This window comes from Hyposmocoma kahamanoa, unplaced genomic scaffold (genome assembly GCF_003589595.1).
Source record: "Hyposmocoma kahamanoa isolate Upper Pololo Valley unplaced genomic scaffold, ASM358959v1 92, whole genome shotgun sequence".
NCBI lineage: Eukaryota > Metazoa > Arthropoda > Insecta > Lepidoptera > Cosmopterigidae > Hyposmocoma > Hyposmocoma kahamanoa.
The window spans coordinates 23,365,215-23,385,805 of NW_020654748.1; the positions used below are offsets into that span (position 1 = coordinate 23,365,215).

General features: G+C 34.7%; 1 protein-coding gene across 6 annotated transcripts in view; it reads left to right on the forward strand.

Moving 5' to 3' along the window:
- LOC113236420 (uncharacterized protein ZK1073.1) overlaps positions 1-20,591 on the forward strand; it is a 152,991-nt gene that overhangs the window by 116,736 nt on the left and 15,664 nt on the right. For 3 of the 6 annotated variants that reach the window (XM_026472465.1, XM_026472469.1, XM_026472471.1), the window contains exons 3-7: positions 8,307-8,370; positions 8,834-8,951; positions 9,477-9,795; positions 12,744-12,865; positions 15,550-15,712. In XM_026472465.1, the coding sequence (XP_026328250.1) occupies positions 8,307-8,370; positions 8,834-8,951; positions 9,477-9,795; positions 12,744-12,865; positions 15,550-15,712 (786 nt within the window). Of the gene's footprint in view, positions 1-2,357; positions 2,382-8,306; positions 8,371-8,833; positions 8,952-9,476; positions 9,796-12,743; positions 12,866-15,549; positions 15,713-20,591 lie in introns of all 6 variants that reach the window. The other 3 variants (XM_026472466.1, XM_026472468.1, XM_026472467.1) reach the window with 2 other exon arrangements.

Consider the following 20,591-nt stretch of genomic DNA (forward strand, 5'->3'; position numbering starts at 1 on the left):
TTTACGGAACAATCACCAGGGCCTTTTTAGCTATTACACCCTTTTATATGTGTTGAACATAGCACAGTTACGCATAATACAATATTGTTCGTTCGTTAAGAGCAATATTGTTTCTAAGCATTTGACGTGAATAGAAAATCTTTCTTTGTTTACAAAGCGAGCAGCTTTATAGGGTATCAGGTTTTTCACAGTCGCCCGTCATTTTGTGTACATAACATCTTAGTAATTTGACTCTAGGAAAGATAAATTAGGCCATCTGTTTTAACCTTCATTTTGGAGTATTTTAAAAGTACAATTTTGTATTTTAAAAATTTTGTTACCGGAAAAATTATGAAAATATAAGTTAATTCCTTCCTGGAGTATTAATCAAACACGAATCGTCTAGAGACAACGCATGAAAAAAAAAGAAGGATGGTGAAAGCTGCCCCAATAACGACGAAGAACCGTTCATGGACTTCGCTAGTACAATTTTGCTTTTAGTTTATGTCTAGTTGTCAATATATTTTTGTAGATTTTTAGAAGTCGGGAATAAAGAAATTGGAAAACATTGTAGATAGATTAGAATAGGTGCCAAAAAACACAACGCAATTGATTCAGTTCGACTATAGATTAGGTAACGTTCTTGTACTTACGTTTCATTTTAAGCATGATTTAATGTTTACCTACCTAAAGCAGTGGTTAGTTTATAGTACACACATAAAACATTAAAGCTATAAAATAACTAATGAAATAATCAATTAAACAGTATTGACATAAAGCAAAAAATTAAAAAAATAAATAACGCACACACTCAACATAGCCCCGCCTAGGGAAACCCTGTGTCGCGGGTGCCATGGACACACACATAGACAACCACAAATTACACCCAAACTCACGAGAGAAATAATTGTAGGCCATACAACCTGGGACCTCTGCGTGGCAGTCCGGCATGGTAACCGTTCGGCCACGGAGGTAGTTCAAAACACAATGTGACAAAAATATTACGACAATATTTAAATGAGAGATAATGAAAGCTGCAAAGGAACGTTTTCACAAGAGACCTCTTGCCAATGTCAATGTCACATTGATTTTTTTATTTATTTATTAAGGCTTTGGCAAAACCATCAGCCTAAACATGAAGTTTAATTAATTATGTTTCTGTAAATATGGCCGCCACAAAGAGGATAGGCAATTAGAGGCGGCGTGCTTGGATTGACTCGGGATTCCTTAGAACGGGCCGATACGGGTATTTTAGTTCGAGATTCGTATAATTTCGCGTTTTAATCTTCGATTAAGGTACAATAGCACTATCCTATTCCACTTTAAACTAGATTTCGCAAAATAATTGAAAGTCAAAATAAAAACGACACTTTTCCCTCCAAAAGGTCCAGAGCGAATCACCACAATGTCACATTGATATTGAGAACAGTGTGACCATTTGTGGCAGATTTCTGCCATTTGGGCAGATATAATTTGTATTCATTTTCATTGCTGCAGAACATGATAAGTTATATTAAATGTGGTAGAGTTTGGCAAATTTGAGAACATTCGGCAAGTTCTTTATTATTTTTGGGAACAAATTGAAAACTTGTTGTTTTCTGCTACTACGAACAAACATCTGAAGTGAAATACAGGACAATGTTATAAACATAACTTATATCAACTTTGTAACTCCAGCTTCTACAGGTTGTACTCAATTAGCTTTTTTGATGCTTTGATAATGAATCACAAGTATTGATAAGCCCTTAGCGCACGTCGTCAAAAATACTGGGTCACAAAATACACGTGATGTTGCCATCCTTCTTTGCCGTAACCATATATCTAATCAAATCAGTCTCATAAATTCTTCCCAGTATTGTTTCCAAGCATTATATACTCGATGTTTCCGACACTCTGTCACGTATCATTAACCCCCGGAGATCTGGCTGTATTACACATTTCCTTTATCGAATAAAGGTAAAAATAAAACCGTTGACATTTCAATTTCATGCGCGCGAAATTGGTGGGAAAATGGGCAATATACCGCCATCTTGGAGTCGAATTATGTCCGTGTAAATTGACGGCTTTACCTGCCTTATGCTTTATGTGGGTCAGTGGAATAATTTTATTTTTTGCTTATAAATATTGTTTTATAATATGATTGACTCCTGGCTATTTTTATAAAGATGATCCTGTAGTCCTGTTATTATTTTTTATTGTGGCTTGCGGTGTTTTTCATTTTTGAAGACAATGAATTTATTGTTCCCGTCATAAAATAGGAATAAAATTAATTAATCGTAAACAGTCTAATTATCTATGGTTAATGTATTCATGTTAAGTTGTAGTTCGTAGTTCTTTGCAATTACAGAATTAAAATTAATTGTTTCATGCTACCGCAGGGAGTAATTCCAAGGCATGGTCAGGTAAGTGCTTCATTGGCTAACAATTTTTTTCCAATGTGAAGTAATCTGTTAATTTAAGAACGTTAGATTTTTACTTGTATGTATTATACTAGGCAAGTTTTTATAACTATAGGGTGCCTGTCTTGTACTCTATGCGTAAGCCTAAATTTACTTAGGAACAGACGACGCACAGGTTATATTAAAAAACAAGTCTCGTTTGTCGTCACTACGCAATGCAATTTTTTTATTTAGAGCCTTATCACATTGGCGATTTGCGAGCGATTTCAAAGCGAGGCGAGAGGTGAAGACGATTAAAAGAGTCATTATAATTGATGACAATCTTAAGTGTCATTTCATGACATGTCAGTTTCATGACATGATTTAAGTGATTTTGTGTGTATTTGTATGATTTTGTAACAAGTCCAGTAGTTAACAACTTAGTAGTTGCTCTGTTTCAGTCGATTAGTTTATAATGAATCCTTCTAAATTCGTCGTTGTATCGTTTCATTCGAAGTAACAAAGATAACAACAATGTTTTCTCGTAGGAAGTAATTTTATACTCACTGTCCAAAATGCGGGGTACTCGCCGTGTAAACGTAGCGCGCCTGCGGCTGCGGCGCGGCGGCGTTACCTCTGCGAACCCGCGGCGAACACACCGCGCTCTGGCATCGCTTTCAAACCGCTCGCAAACCGCCAGTGTGATAAGGCTCTAAATCGTAAGCCTACGTAGCCTCCTTCCTGTAAACGGTATACGAGTATATTTGATAAATTCAATTGTTTTCGATGCGCGAACTTTTGGGTGTTTATTGTGAATATTTGTTTATTGTTTTCAGCTGTATTCTTTGTAGAGTGACTTTTGTAATAGATATTAATGTACATGATAGTTATGGTAGTAAACAACTACAATTTGACGTCCATCCACACTGGATGAAGTGGTCGGGGCTTCGATTCCCGGTTCACTTCACGAAACGAAGATTTCTTAATGGTCTCTTCTGTGTGTGATTTAGATAGTGCACCAGAAGTTAAAAGTTGTTACTCGGATACTCATTGTACTTATCTATTTACAAAGAATTCCTTATAAAGTTTTTTATTCTTAATTGCCGTAATTGCGAGCACAGAAAGAGGATATTACAAGAAAATAGACATGCTTCAAAACGAATTTCATTCAGTGATGAAATCTATATTGCTTAATTAGAGGTCTATAAGGTCTCTTTACACAGACGACCCAATTAAGGGCATTATTTGTTTCAAAAACCTATCGAGTAAAATCGATCACTTAATGAATGTCCCAGTGATGATCATTGATCGTTTGAAATTTAATTTCCTTTGACCTTTAGGAATTATCCTATTGCAAGACGTAATGGCACCTCAAAACCGCTAAAGGTCGTATACGATTCAACCTACTGCTCCCTTAACAGTTTCTGTTAATGCTAATATATAATAATAAATAAATAATAATGTTCTTGGTTTTCTCTGGTTTCGGAGAGCAGTAAAATTCCAACACCATATTTAATAGGTCTTTATTTCATACTAGCTGGTGCCTAGCGTACTGTGCAATACAAATTTTCATAGTTTTATTGGTTCTCTATATATTTCTTTCTTTACTTTCATCCGTTATTTCACCAATTTTAAGATTTGGTTTTCTGACAAAAAGTAGCCTACATCCTTCTCCTATATCATCTCCTATATATCAATATTGATCTGAACCAATATTGATGAATTTTGAAAAAGAAAATATAACAGACAGTTACTTTAGCATTTATAATATTACTTTGGATTGGAACATTTAATAAACGCTTATGTCAAAACTGTACTCAAAAATTATTCTTAAAATTAAAATAGCGTAACCACCGAAACATAAATTGAATAAAGTGGCGAAGTTTGGTACAAAGAAATATGTGTGACTTTATCTGCTTCGCTAATAAAAAAGGAAGGAGGTCGTAATTGAAAGTTTTCTCACTAGCTCTTCAGGGACAAAAGTTCGGAAGTTAGAAAAAGAACCTTGATAAGGTCTGTTTAAGTACTCCGAGTGCCTGCCATTTGGCAAAGATGCGTTCTTGGAACATAGTACAATATTGCATAGGCCGGGAAGTAAAGAATTGCCAGACGAGTGTGAGTTACAAGGTCGAGCTCAACGAGGCCTTGTATTTTACGAGGCAGGCAATTCCCGTTCCTACCGAGGTGTATTAACTATAGTGCTTTTCTCTAACAATACGAGGAAATAATAAAAGACTCGAGAATGAAGGAAAATGTAATCATACATTTATATTTTTGAAACAAGTTTTCTAAGACAAATTTTGCTTTGTGTTTTAGGCGGAATCATTATTGTATTTTCGTTGTTATCACTAATCTTTATTTTCGCGAAGAAAACTTTATAAAAACATTAAATAACAAAAACCAACGTCAAAGTAGTTAATTTCGTTTATTTTACCACCTTTTTTTAAAGTCTGTGGTGCAGCCTTTTTTTAAATATATAAGATCATTGGATGCAGGTACTCTTGCTCCGCAAATAAGTATACAATTTGACACAGACAATTTGTTTTTAATTCTCGCAATTACGGACACTATGCTAGTGAGCAGTAGGCTGTATGACAGTTTTTCATTTAGCTCTTTGTAGATAATATATGTAAAAGTTTAAAGCAGACCTAATCTGGGCTAACAAAGAGTTACACGCTCCATGAAGAAATGACAAACTTTGTGGGTTCTTTTTTGAAAGTAATGCAAACTTTCCGTTAAGAAAAAAAAGTTTATTAACGTATAAGTGCAATAGTGTACATTTGAACTTGTTTTACACATTTTTGCTGTTGAATTTAAGTTTCTGTCCGATCATAATATTATTGTCTCCTATGTGAAAAACTTACAGTTTTTAACACTCGTGCTAAAGAAATGTTTTAAATATATTCCACGTATGGCAGCATATTTACTCTTCTATAATGACGCTACAGTTTGCTAGCTTTCAGAATTTTTCTGAAATAATAAGGAAGCCCTGTTGGCGCAGGTCTTTTGTCGCTTTGTTCTGTGGACTAATTATTTTTTCAAAAAACAATGGCATGTCTAATGGGTATACATTCTAGTACCTATATTTCTTTTGAAATGTTTTGCTTTAATTAATTTGTGTAATTTTCTCTGTTTAGTTTTGCTAAACAGTTTTAACGTAATTTCTTTGAGCTTAAAATACTTACATTAAACTTACACAATTTGTTATTTGTAGATGCCAAAACAACTAGAATCTTATGACAAGTCTACCAGAATCTTCAAGACTTCAATTTAGAATTATAACTTTTGTATAAAAAAATCTGACCTCAATAGTTAATGGAATTATATCTATTTGGAAAGTTTTATTGAAATCGGTTACCGCAAAATGGGGGAAACCGGATTCATCTCCTAGTTTGCCACCCTTAGATGTGGAATGTTTTCTTCAAATATAAATGGTACCAATACTGAAGTATCCTCTTTCCACCAAAAAAGAATCATCAAAATCGGTTCACAAACTTCCTCTTTTTTTTAAGACTGTTAAAATGAGATGGAGCAATGACATTCTTATTTTCTGCTATCAAGATCGTTTAGTCCAATAGGTAATGCCAAGCGTAGCTAAAACAATGTAGAATTTTCCTATTAATTATAATATTTTGGTAGACTTGTCCCATTCAATTAAGTTCCCCTTATCCTCTTATATGATACAGATATTATGTGGATTACATATTGAAGGAAAAATGAAAGAGCCTTCAATCAGCGTATGCCTAGGCGTCCTAAGGAGCTGTTTGAGTATTTAATTATGTAGTATCACAATACGAGTACAAGAGCAATGTAATACTGGTTCTAAAATTTAAAACAATGCAACAATACCTATAGAAAACGCAGTAGAGAGACTATGAATATTTCCTAAAGACTTTGTCCCCTAGACATCTGCGCAGAGATTCCAAGCCCTTTCGAGTCCCGGAAAAGCCTTATTGTCAAGTGAGGGCTGATTTACCCTTTATAGGGCTGAACGGACTCGAGTGCCATCGTGAATAGATGTCGAACAAAGAAGTTCTAAAATGTTGAACACAAAATTACTTAGGAAAATATTATATGTAAAACAAACAAGTAATATTAATGTGAAAATTCTCAATAAGTAGATTTTGTTTACAACGTGACCTGACTTCTTAATATTAGTAATATATATTAGTAATATAACAAAACTTTTAAAAAGTTGAAATCATTTTGGTACACACGGCCACAGAAGTTTTTTTAAATTGATTCATCGGTTGGTCGGAAACGCATTTTTCTAGTACCTTTGCCATTCCAACCTAAAAAAAAATAATTTTGATAACATCTTTAGGCGTATAGTGTTTTGTCATAACTAAGTAAATAAACCTCGCCAGGTTTCAGTCGCAACTGACAATGTAAGCAGAAATGTAAATAACATTGGGATAAAGCGCCAAAACGCTACGCGGTTACATCCTTTCCCCTTAGGCGTATCCTCCAGGACTAAACAAGGACGGTATCATTACGAACTATATAGGAGTGAATGAGAAAACAAATGGAAGGACTTTTATAGAGGTTTATATGTAGGGCTACGTTTTGCGACGCAGGATATTGAAATATTGATCTTTTGCGGAGAGATACGCGGGCATATTCGGACTCCTAATTCAAGAACTTTGAGCAAAATTAGTTAGTATAAGTAAGTTTTTTTTGGACTAAAGGACAAAGACTGTTAATGCAACATTACGTACACGGTGACATACTTATTGCGACTGTTCCTGCCTTTAATTTTTTTTCGCACTATTGTGGTTGCAGTTATTAAACTGCACTAAACTTAACTGCCTCGCAAGAATTTGTTATATGTTTTATGGACAATTTTAATAACTGCATTGAGGTCCGTTACTCAATTACGGTTTTAATTACAAACGTTAGGTAGGTTTGTTTAATAATTTTATATACTGCTTTGTAAGATGCATAGGTACCTAGTGTACATAAAATCGGTTACCAATTTACTAGTAGTTATTGTATAGTGCTACAAAAAGTATATAATCGAATTTTAACTTCGTTAAGAAAAGTCCTTGTATTTTTGGTATCACTTTTTACATATTTTTGATATCATTTTCCAAGTAATTTACCAAACATATAATCAACCTACGATAAAATTAACCAAATCTTGGTCTCTTATTTCACGAAATTCCATTTGCAGTGTTTATAATCGCTAGTATTGTCTGGCTTTTTTGATAATTTGAATTCCCCATGTGTCACCGCAGGCGTACCACTATGGAATACGCAGTTAAGGTAGCTTCATAAAGTATTCTTGTTTCCTTGCTTTAATTTCACACACGTAATTACTCCGTGACAGATAGGTGCGTGAAAAATATTGCAAGATCCAACTCATAATAGGTCCCACTTCTGGGCAAGGGTCTCTTCTTAGGTAATTATAGTTCCAAGGTTTGTGTACTTTCATCACGACGGTTTCCTCTACCATTAGCAAGAGCTATTGCGAATCATAAATGCATTTAATAAAATCATGGGATACAACGTCACCGCAGGGATTCGAACCATCGATGTCGCAATGGAGAAGCGCCATACTCGGCTATCACCAAAAGGCGAAAAGAAGAAAAGTTGACATAAACAAGTTCTTTATCAATACATAGGTATTACCTATATAATAATAATAACGTATACAGTCATAGTCCCGCACTAGGGAAACCCTGTATCGCGGGTGCCGTGGACACACACATATTACACCCAAACTCACGAGAGAAATGAATGTAGGCCATACAAATATTTCTCCTGGCCCGGGAGTTGAATCCGGGCCCTCTATGTGGCAGTCCAGCACGGTAACCGTTCGGCCACGGAGGCAGTACATGTCATGCGCTCAATCGGATATATTTTTTACAGGGAACTTTTTTGCCAAGTAGGATTGAAATTAGTTTAACAATTTCCAACTTAAGTTACAAATTACCAAATATTTTTCAGGGTGACCTGAGTCAACAAGACAAGCGATGTGTTTTTCTAACGGTCCACGACCTTGGAACCAACCGTAAGTACCATGATCCTGGATCGATATCCTTTTGTTCATGGGGACCAAAACATTCATACATATTACAGTGAAATTGCCACCCTCTTACGTATGTAATAGAGTAGGTTGTACGACGATAAATTGCAAAGTAACCTTAATAATCTGTTTGTTTACATCTGGAAACTGTAATGCCCTGAACTTGTAATGGCAATGACCTCGAAAACAGGTCCTAAACACGAATCAAGGCTTTAGCCGAACTACGTCCTTTAAGTGGGTACTTTGACATTGCTTTGATCCTACAATAGAAATTATGTAAAGCACCATCTATTGACAACTATTAATACTTCTAACATCACGAAGTAGACTTATTGTTCTAATGTAAATGTGAAACTTTTAGCTACGTAGTACTAAATGAAGCAGATAGATAGAGCGCATATAAAATTAAAAAATGTGGTCATGAGATGCTGAAAATATTTACTTTCAGATTCTTCTATAGTGGATTTCGTGAACAGCCCGGCTATGACCGAGATCAAGGAGCGTTCTTGCTTCATCCATGTTGATGTGCCGGGGCATGAGGAGAGCTCGCCTGATTTGCCTGATTCGTAAGTATTATGATAATTTTGAGGAAGTAAGAACATGATTTTCTACATAGCATTAGCGTGGTGATGTTGTTATTGGCTAACATTATACACTTCCGGACACATCATTCGAGCCACCACTCATTTTCAGTATTAAGTGCCCTAAGCTTAGACAATGTTTGATTGATTAAATACTATTATGCAATTTTGAAACTAGTATACTAAACGTCTTTTCCATAAGTCCTTGTTGGAAATTTGGATTTACAAAACCTGGGGACAACTTTTTCTTCGATGATAACACTATTTTTCTAGCCCTTTACGACAAAAATACGTGGTGGCTCGGTTTATAAATCCGGGAGTATATTTATACAAATATTAGCAAAGAGGTAATGTAGGGTATGCCAACGATGGATGGTCACTGCATTAATAAAGGAACTTAGGAAGTACTAAAATTTCCAAGAACAAGAAATATTTATCGTTGGAGTTTTTGTTGAAGTGGCGACTTCTGTTAAAAATAAAACAACAACAAGAAACTATCTGTTTTTACAGCTACCAGTTTCCATCTCTTCAAACTCTTGGCGAAGATCTGATCACAGTCTTGGACTTTCTTCATGTCCGCTATGCTGTCGGCCTCGGCGAGGGAGCTGGAGCCAACGTCCTAGCTCGATGCGGGTTAGCCCATCCCCGCAGACTTCTTGGCCTTCTTCTGGTCAATTGCACCGCGTCTACGTCTTCAGTTGCTGATGCCTTCAGGACCAGGTTCTCGCGTTGGAGGGGCACGGACATCTCTCAGTCGGAAGAAGACTTCCTCATTTATCACAAGTTTGGACACGTGAGTTTTGAGGATCATCTTGATTACAAATATCAGGTATTCTTCCTTTTTTGTTTTGCGCTAACTTTACTAACTGGCACAAGGGGTTCGGTTAAAAAATTAGTTTTAGATTTAAAAGTTAAAATCAAACCACAGCGGACTAAATAAATTGAGCGCTAACGATTGGGAAAAAGACCATACAAAATGCTTATGGAGTTTATTACACAAGATATGCAGTAGAAATATGCATGAAGTTATCAGATAAACTATGACAGAATAATAAAAACCTACGTCAATGTGGTATTATAAAATAATCATAAAACGGCGGCAAAAATTATTAATGTAAAAAATTTGTTACGAAAAGGTAAAGTAATTGGATTTTAGTTATTATAATCGTGTTTAACAAGATTTGTAACGGCCTTCGGTTCGCTACACAAACAATAATTAAGTATAAAGAGTAATGACATTAAAATGTTACTTCCTTATAGTAGCATGTTGAAAAAAAGTCTTTTTTCTTAATGAATGGCTTTTGAGATAGTTGTCGCAATTCTGCCCTTGTCCATTTTATGCTAGTTTCCTAAGCACCTTGGAGGGAGAGTATATAGAAAATTTATTCGGAGACTCAGAGGGAGTATCGAAGAAGTATTTTTTAGACTAGAGTCGGATTTTTAATAACAGATAACAAACTGACAGCTGCTTATGTCACTATGAAACTACCTTGATGATCTACTTGGAATAGTCAGTGAAATCGATGTTTAAGACAAACAGTTTAAGACAAACATTTCTTATTTAATAAAAAACTGGCAACCTACTAAGTTTATTATCTATATTAACAATAATTTATTTACTAAAGAAAAACAAGGTGCATGAGAACAAAATGATAGTTGTACAAGAAGAGAAGAAATACCATTTAAAAGTGATCCCGTAACTCCTAAACTAGGATATCATGTATCTTAGGAGTTAGTGATACCTCCAAAATTGGGTATTAGTTATTGGGTAATATCTCTATTTAAAAAACCGACTTTAGCACTAAATTTAAAAATAATGAAACCCTAGTCCTGTGGCCGCCATTAAGGAAAAAACAATGTTTAGGTATCAAATTTTGTGGGAGATTCAAAATGGCCACCGTAAAGATATAATGATTTTCCGCGAACAATTATCAGAAAATTGAACGAACGAAAATTTTGTGGTTGTTACTTTCTAAATAAAGAGAAATAAACGCTTCAGTTTCATTTCATTTTCCTAAATAATACGTTAAACAAGTTAATCACTGTTTTTAAACTTAATTAATATCTCAGAACTTGAGACGCAAGTCAAGCTCTCCTGTATTAATGAACTATATTCGTGGGCATTCCTTAAGATGATACCATTTCAAATGCCAAAGACCTTGCATTTGATTGATTAGTATCTAATAATGATCTTAATTCAATGCTTAACTGCTGGGTGACTTTTTTTTAACATATCGAATCATTGAGTAGGTAGGTAATCAAAATTAAATTGATGTCATACAGGCAATAAAGATACTTGCTTAAAAAGACTTTAAATATCGTTCGTGACTTGAGTTGGATTTATTAATACGTGCTTTGGTATTTGTTTTAAAATCTAACAAATAAAATCTAACTAAAACAGTAAAGTCTGACATCGTTTAGAGGTAATTGGTGTTATGTTAGAAAAAAAACTAGTAAATATGTGTTTTATTTGCACAAAATCTAGTTAAAAAGCTGCAATAAGAAATGTTATTTAAATTAGGTACCTATATCGAATTCGCAAAAATTACGTATTGGAAATGATAAATTTTTATCCGGATCAAAATAGTATGCATTTCTTTTTTCAATCAAACCAACGTTTACATACGAAAAAATATTTTCGTTCTCATTGTATTTGACAGTCAATAAAGAGCCAGAAACATTGCGCACTTGACAACTAACATATTATTTCAAAAATTGCGTTATATTATATTTTATTTCAAAATTGCCTTATAATATTAATAATTTGTATCTAAAATTTCGCTATATTTGTATGTCATTCGTATACGATTTAATTTCATAGTGGCAGGACAACACTGTCGCTATGAAATTAAATAGGTAATATTAATATAACTTATAGCAATTTTGAGATAATACTATGTTAGTTGTCATGTGCGATTGGTTAGCTTAAAAAACAAATATATGTGATTTATTTTTCGCGCTGATTATACTTTTGACATACAAACATAATTTTTTTTATTACGTGTCTATGTACCTATGGTAGGTATTTTGGCTTCTAAGAGGTCGCTTTTTAGATAATTATGCTATCTGTCTATGCTTATAGAGGCATTTCTCTTCTGCCAATAACACCTTCATAGAAATAAACTAACTTACTAACACTTTTCATTTTAAATCGGCTTTTGTTTAGTTTAGAGTAGATGTTTTTTTTTGCTTTCTGTCATTTGTTGTGTTCCATTGTAGTTTGTAGATTTTGGTGTTCTAGTGTAGAATTTTATTTATAGTTACTAGACGCTTAGCTACCTATTGTATGATAATTATTCAGCTTAACCAATACTCTGACTAATGAATACTTCGCTGAAATGTAGGATTTCTTCTATTTTGTTCAAAGACTTAAACTGTAACACTGTATAAGATTGGATCTGGAGATCAATTATCGACATTTTATCGATGTTCAAATAGACTGCAACAAAATTTAATTAACGTTTCTATTTTCTAAAAAAAAAATAGTAGTTTCCGTATCAATAGCAATAAAATTATACTCGTATTATATACCAAGCGGGCGTGGAGAAGAATTGGGTTTCATTCAACAACCAATAGTATTATGGTATATAAATGTTGCTAAGTTAAAATAAATTACTATCTGTTGTTGCAGCGTACAGTTCTTTTCCGCGTAGATAATAGGAATTACACCGGTTCTTGTAGAGAATTTCCTAGTTAATTACTTCATTTAGCTAAAGGTGTTTAGTTTGTCACTTATATTGAAGGGCAATGTAATGATTGTTACGTTTTCGTGATTAGCAAATTAACAGCGACTCGTGCGAAGTGGGCGAGAAGGAGCGTTTGCTGACGGAGTATCGCTCGCGCCTGCGCGGGAATCTCAACACGCATAACATCAAGCAGTATGTGCGCGCCTTCATCAAGTAAGTACTTCTTGGTATAATAAAATCACATGTCGATACCTCCAAGGAACACTACACCAATAAAATTTTTGAACTTGCTGTTTTTTTTTTATTTTTAATAATTAATAACGCACACACTCAACATAGCCCCGCACTAGGGAAACCCTGTGTCGCGGGTGCCACGGACACACATATAGACAACCACAAATTACACCCAAACTCACGAGAGAAATAATTGTAGGCCATAGAAATATTTCTCCCGGCCCGGGAATCGAACCTGGGACCTCTGCGTGGCAGTCCGGCATGGTAACCGTTCGGCCACTGAGGCAGTTTATATGTTTATATTTTGTTTTTTTTCTTTATTTTTTTAACAAAATTCAAGGAGCCTAATATTAGTAAATAAATATGGCTGTTTACAAAAATACAGAAAATGCCCAAAACGTTAAGTTGGCATAGTGTTCATTGGAGGTACCGATGTGATCATCCGTCAAAAATGCTTTTATCACATGAAAGTTATTAAAATCAACCGACTACATGCAACTAATTACGTGTACTTGACAGTTTACAACTCGCATATTTAAGCATAAAAATGTCACCGACTAATTTCGTTCATAGAATCTTTTGATACCTCCAAAGATCACTTTTTTACGCGGAGAAATCCATCATGGATACCTTCCGCCTTGGGATGTTATAATGACGGTCTTATAAAATATATACGATACACCTAAGATTATTGGCTAAAGAACGTGCTAATGTGTTTCACGATATGATGTTTCTTATCCGATCATATAAAATCCTGAAAACAGGCTAAAATAAAAATCTAAAACTAATCATTTAAAAATAAATTTTTAACTTCGTACATAATTTTTATATGGATATATTTATCTATAAATACTTACTACAGAAAACCTGCTCAGTTTAGGTTTTCAACGGAAGCCCTATAGTTATTAACGTTATCCCAAAATTTGATAATTGCCTAGCGGTTTAACACGCCGTGCAGCCCGCTGCGCCGTCTGTCGCCATCGGGCGCTTGTCGACGTCGGATTTGTGTTGCGACGGATGGCCCGAGGCTAGATGTTGCGAGGCTACCCCCCCACACCTCACCTCCTAAAATCTAGGCTCGCGTTGAAATACCACGTCTTAAATAGAAAGTGTAAATGATAAATGTACATTGTCTGTCTTTTTTGAAGACGGAGTAAAATGACATTTGTAGGGTTGCCAGTTTTCACAAAATTTTAAATAGTTATGTAGTTGTTGCCGATAGTTTTATCGATAGATTATGAAAGGAGATAAAAGTTTGCCGAAAATGACTGAATTATGAATGTTACGACGTTTTAATGGTTACTAATTGCATTATTGCCTTCTTTATTCTTATTTTAACAGTTGGCCTACTAGTATCGAAATCAATTTTTATTCATATAGGTACATTTTAACAAGAATTGCCGGATTTCATTATATATATTGAATTAAAATGAAAATCATTAAAATATTTGTCCTCTATGTATTTTTCATATACATAATTCTAAATACAGTGTATGTATGAATGAACTTACAAAAATTGACAATTCAAAAGAACTTGTGCTTAGTAATTGGATGAATAATGGGTCGAGGATGATTCAAATGAAACAAGTTCCGATATTTATTAATAAGCGTGACCAATATTCAGTCGATAGTCGATAGAATATTTATCGACTGCAATCACTAGCTGCTCGCAAGCGGGCAACACTTTCGCACAATGAACTGTCATTTTACACCGTTTTCAAAAAAAGACAGACTATAGGTCATCATTATCATCATCAAACTTAAGTGTTATACTCTTGTCGGTGGAGCCTCTTCTAGTCATCTCTCCTACAAGCCAGCTCCTTGACCTCCTTATATGATACGATACCGGCCTTTTCCTTTATTTGGTCTATGTAACTGCGCCTAGGTCGACCTCTTCCCCTCTTCCCCTCGATCTTTCCCTCCAAAATGGTCTTAAAGAAGTTGTCGTGTCGTATCAAATGTCCAATAATTTTCCCGCGTCTATACTCTATAATATTCAGGATCGTTCTTTTCTCGTTTACTATTCTCAATATTTCCTCATAGGTTTTCTTTTCTATCCAACTTATACCCTTCATTCTCCTCCAGCACCACATCTCAAAAGCTTCTAATCTTTCCCTATCTCTTTGTGTCAGTGTCCATGTTTCACATCCATAAAGTACCATACTCCAAATGTACACTCTAATTAGATGTTTCTTCTTCTTGCATGACAAGCTGCGTGATTTTAACAGTGTTTTTTTTGGGTTAAAAGTTGTTTTTGCCGTTGCAATTCGTGCAACAATATCAGGTGTAGGTACACCTGGAGTCTTTAGTAATTAAGCTGCCCAAATATCTGAAAATATCTACCAGTTCAATTGGTGTATCTTTATGTTTATCTTTATTACGCACTCTTTAAATGTTGAATCTATTACCAACACCAATTCCTTTAACTGTGTTGCAGTTTCTGCAAAGGCAGCAAAGTATGTAGACTATAGGTACCAATGTTTATTTATAAACAACAACCCCTTTACTCGTTCTTGTCTGGGGAATTTCCTTACCAGTGATTAGTATAGAGTCATTTCATTTTGAGTTTATTAATTATGTAAATAAAGACATCATATCGTAAATGTAGCCATTACATCCTTAGCTACAAAATGTATATATAACATATTATATCTTTATTCAAGTCGCAAGGACCTGGTGCTGAAGGGCTGTCAACCGGATATCCTGCTCATTACGGGCATGCTCAGCCCTTATGCCAGCGTCGTGGAGAAGATGTACAAGGAGCTGGATAAGGAGAAAGTGACAATCCTGAAAATTGACAGAGTTGGAGACGTCTTGGCTGAAGCAGTAAGTTTCTTTTTTATATTTGCACAAAATAGCAAGTAATAAAAACTGTCTTTTTTTAAATTGGAAGTTTGTAATAAATTTAGTTCTGTGGCCCATCGTGCCAGATATTAGTAGATTTTCTTTAATATCAACGAACAAATTATCGACATCTGCAGTGGCTAAAAAGAAAGTTGCATTATTGACAACCGTACCAAACTATAATAATTTTAATAGCATTAGAGATCCTTGTGAAAGAATTCATCCACAGAATTACAGCCACCACAGACCAAACATTTTTTTTAATAATACCAATGACGTGATGAACGAGTCTTGTGTCTGGTGGTAAGCGACACGCCTGTCCATAATAGCTGCAATGCCATTCAAAGCGTCAAAGCGTAAAGCTTTGAATGGCACTGCAGCTATCGCAGCTATCGCAAAGACCTTCCTAAACTAAATAAAATGTTTTAAATGTTAAAGTACAATAGATTCAGAAAATATAACTTTGCGCTGAGTATCAGCAGTCAACCGTGACCATGGGACCTGTAAAGGGCCCGAAACGTCGGTTTGTTTGAAAAAACAAGTATTCGCGATTTAAATCCGGAAAAATAGTTTCATTTCCTATGTGTAACAATCGCGAAAACCTAAGAACTCGATTTGCGTTGAGTAATTAAACACAAATTCGATTGCAAAGGCCTTTCTAAAAAAAATTGCCAACCAATCCAGCCCGCCTTCAGAAAGGAATGGAGATGTAGTCTGTATAAGCGTAATACAATGTAACATAGTCTAAGGTTAATAATCAGATAGCAAAAGGTCGCGTAGAAATAAAGGATTGCAACAAACACTCCCAACAAAATGATAATAATCAACATCAAAGAGTGTATATCTACAACGCTATGCAATCATTAACCTGTCTCTATAAATCTAACCTTTAGATCTTGATCTGATCTTAGTGGCATCGGCTATAATAAACTTTAAAGAAAAAATAAATTACGGTAAATCTGAATTAAAATTGTTGCAGCTCAGTATTCCATGTCAAACCAAAACACTGTAATACTTAGGCCATACTGAAAGTTCCTGGATTCTGATAAGTAAGACCAGATATTTATTTATTTATTTATAATATAGATATATTGTTTTTCAAAGTATATGCCATTCACACATTTCGCTGGAACCATTGTGAAAAGCAGTGGTACCAGCCTTTCGTAGGGACTTCTTCAATGGATTCGTGGAAGGCATTATTATCTTTGATTTTTTTAAATAAAAAGAAATTACATGGTGCAAGGTCTGGGCAGTATGGCGGATGGGACATTAGCTCCACATTTGAGGCCTTCAAATATGCTTTTGTTACCTTAGTAGAATTATGTAGGCATTGTCGTGGTGAAGGACGATATATTTTCGAGGACGCTTTTCGCAAACTTTTTCTAACACTCTAGGCAAGCAGGTGTTTACACACCAATCTGCAGTCACTGTCCTTTGGTCTTCAAGCGCTACAGTAGTGTAATGTCCTGATTTATCAAAGAAAGTAGCAACCATTTTCTTACCAGCACTCCGACTTTTCTTAACTTTCGTCTACAAATCTTCAATGGGAAAGACCCATTCCGCGGATTGTCCTCCAATAAACTTTTTTATCATTTTACGGCACCACTCTACACCTAGTCGTTTCTGGTATTCCGTTAAATCATGCGGTATCCATCGAGTGCCAAGGTTCCAAACCTTTAGATGCACATGCAAAATCTTGTGCGCCTGGCGCATTCCGATGCCGCCGATGCCTAATACAGTACGAATTTGCTGACAAGTATTTTTTTGTCTGTTTCAATCGTAGCTGTTCGGTACCAATATTAAATTCGGTAACCGTAGTCGCCGGCCGACCTTCACGTACATCGTAATGGAGGTGATCACGTCCACGTCCACACTAAATTCACTGAACCACGAATAGACAGAACTATGATATGGGACTTCATCACTAAACGCCAATTGAAGTCTCTCACAACTCTCTTGTTGACTTAAGCCACATCGAAAATCGTAAAACGAAAATTTTCACAACTGAAATTGTAATAGCGACTCAGTTTTCAAAACGACGTCATAAATAACAGTCTTATACTAAGTAAAAAGTAATTTACTCGCAGTGAGTGATTATTGAAATCAGTTACCGGAAAATGCGTGACACCAGATTTATCCCCTAGTTTGCCATCCTTAGAAGTGGAAAATATTTTTCAGATTTAAATGGGACCAACACTGAGGTACTCACTTTGCAACAAAAAACAAAGAACCATTAAAATCGGTTCACAAATGTAAATGTAATCGCGTAAAATACGTACTAAAACAACTTTTTTTTTAGTCAGTTCAAAACCTTTAGTTCACTTTCATAACTAAGTTTTCTTAACTGGTTAAGAAAAACCCTTTTTTATTATTGTTTTCACAACTGGTTTTTAAACAAGAATACGAAGTGTTCATTCATAACTGGCAATCACAAATAGTTAAGAAACGAATAATTATGATACGCTGTTTCTATTGAAAAACAAATAACTTTCGAGTTCTTAGGTTTTCGCGATTGTTACACGTAGGAAATGAAAATATTTGAAATGAAATGAAAATATTAAATACTTGAAACGTAAATTTCAGTGTCTGATTTATTTCCACTGGATCATCTGTTTTACTAAGCTCATTCTGAAGAAGGACTTGAGTAAGTTCTCTATACTCAGTACCCATCTTTAAAAGCTCATTAGTTGCAGCTGAAAGTTCTTCTAGTTGTTTCTGCGTAGAAAGTAGGTCTTTAGTTCGCGATTGAAGATCTAACTCCAGATCTTTCACTTGTTCGGCCATCTTCAACTTGTCCTTGTGTAAATTTAACTTTGCTGATTTTAGTTTCGGAAGTGTTTTCGATTTCTTTTTTATCAGGTTGTTTAATTTGGAAAATCTTGGGTCTTGCGATTTAGTGCTGCATACATTCCTGTCTCCCATGGCTAGTTCATCACGGAGTGACAAGGTCGTTAGGTGGTCGTAACTTCCGCTTTGTTCATGTAATGATGCAACTTCAGCATTTGATTCCATTACCTGTCTTTCAAGAAATCTGATACGGTCTAAAGCGTCTTCGTCTTCTTGGTGATTTTATCTCTATAATTAATTCCTTACGTTTGCACTCTTTTTCTAATTCTTCACAAAATTGTCGGATTTCATCAAATTTCCCTTTCAATGTCATACGTAAAGTCTTGAGCGCCTGCATTTGCATTTCATTTACATCGCGTTCTTGAAGAAGTATATCTGTCAGTGCCCTCAGTTCATTGAGCTCCGCTTCCATCTTCTTATTCTTTTCTTCAGACAACATTCTCCTGGTCATCATGTTGTACTGGATATCGCGTCACTGGAACGTATCGAATGGAATGTAAGCGCACACACCGTACTTAAAAGTATATGTAATTTATCAATAGGAAGATGTAAAAGTATATCTTCCAAATACGAAGTTCCTACTAGCACAGTGGGCTATTGTCTATTTCTAATCCTTAATCTATAAGATAATTGTAAAGAACATACAAATCTCACGAAAATAATATTAATAAAATTACTCTTATGTATATATAAATATATATGAGGTATTGTTAATAAAATTGTATATTATGTAATAGTTAAAGGTCTCACGTGAGTACTTTATGTATGTAAGTCTGTAAAATACAAGCAAATACATCAAAGTTTACTTCAAATGTATTGAAGTAAATTGAGACCCGCTTACAAATACGTGACAGTTATTGTAGTGTTTTAATGTGTTTATCGATAGCTACTTAAATCGGTAACGGTAATCAACTAAAGTTAAAAACTGTCTGTACTAAATTTTCTGTATAATAATAATAATGTAAATAACTAAATAAAAGTCTTTTAATGGAATGTGTGAAGGTACGTTGTCTCCGAGATTTGTTTGACAAAAGTCAAGCAAAAGGAGACAAGTTCAGTGCTGCGTTGTATCTATGTAATTTATAGTTTGTGTTATGTTACGGAACTTAGGTAAGAGGAAATAATGATAATAATAATATTATGAAAAATTTAAAAAATAATAGCAATAATAAAATAATAATAATGAAAAAAGAAAAAAAACGAAAAAATACTTCGCAAGAAAACCTTCAAACCTTCAGCGTCTGAGATGCGAACAGCGGGCGGTGAAATCTGAATTCGGCCGCTATCCCGCTAGACCAGTGCGCACACAAGTTCTACCGGCGATATTACGGTACAGTTTTGTAGTAAGCTGTTATCTATTCAATGTTGCGACGAAGTGGGTAACAGCAAGACACTTTTTTAACGAACGGTAGCAACGACGCAATGAGTCTCCTTTTAAAAAACACTTTTAATCCTGTTGTTTTGATTAATTTCACAACACTCACTGATTTTGCAGGAACATGTTTATTCTTTATTACTAAAATTTAAAGTCATACACTGGTTTAACAGTCGTACAGAGAAAATTTTGTAGCCGATATTTACGCACTAAAATTTCTTATCCGCTCACGCGATGCACTCCTCCTACCGCAAAATGGCGGCTATTTGGTTTTGCAAATTAGAAAAGCATTTAGTTTAAATACAAGTTTTTATAAATAAAAATTATTATTCTGCATTGCTAAATTGCTAAATAAATACCCTCCGTACTACCAACAAAAACATCTCAAATAAAATGCAGTAATACACCGCAAATCCTGCACTTAAAAAGCACTAATGAAAGTTTTGATGTACTTGGATAAAATAATCTATTTATCCAAGTACACCAAAAATAATATGTCTTTTGTGGTGTCATTGTGGTAAACAAATAAATGTATTTTCTTTCTTTCTTTCTTTCTTCTTTATAATATTTCGTTTGAGTGGTTCTAATGTTTACCATGAAATTACTCCTTAAAGCATAGTTTATAAACATTTATATTCA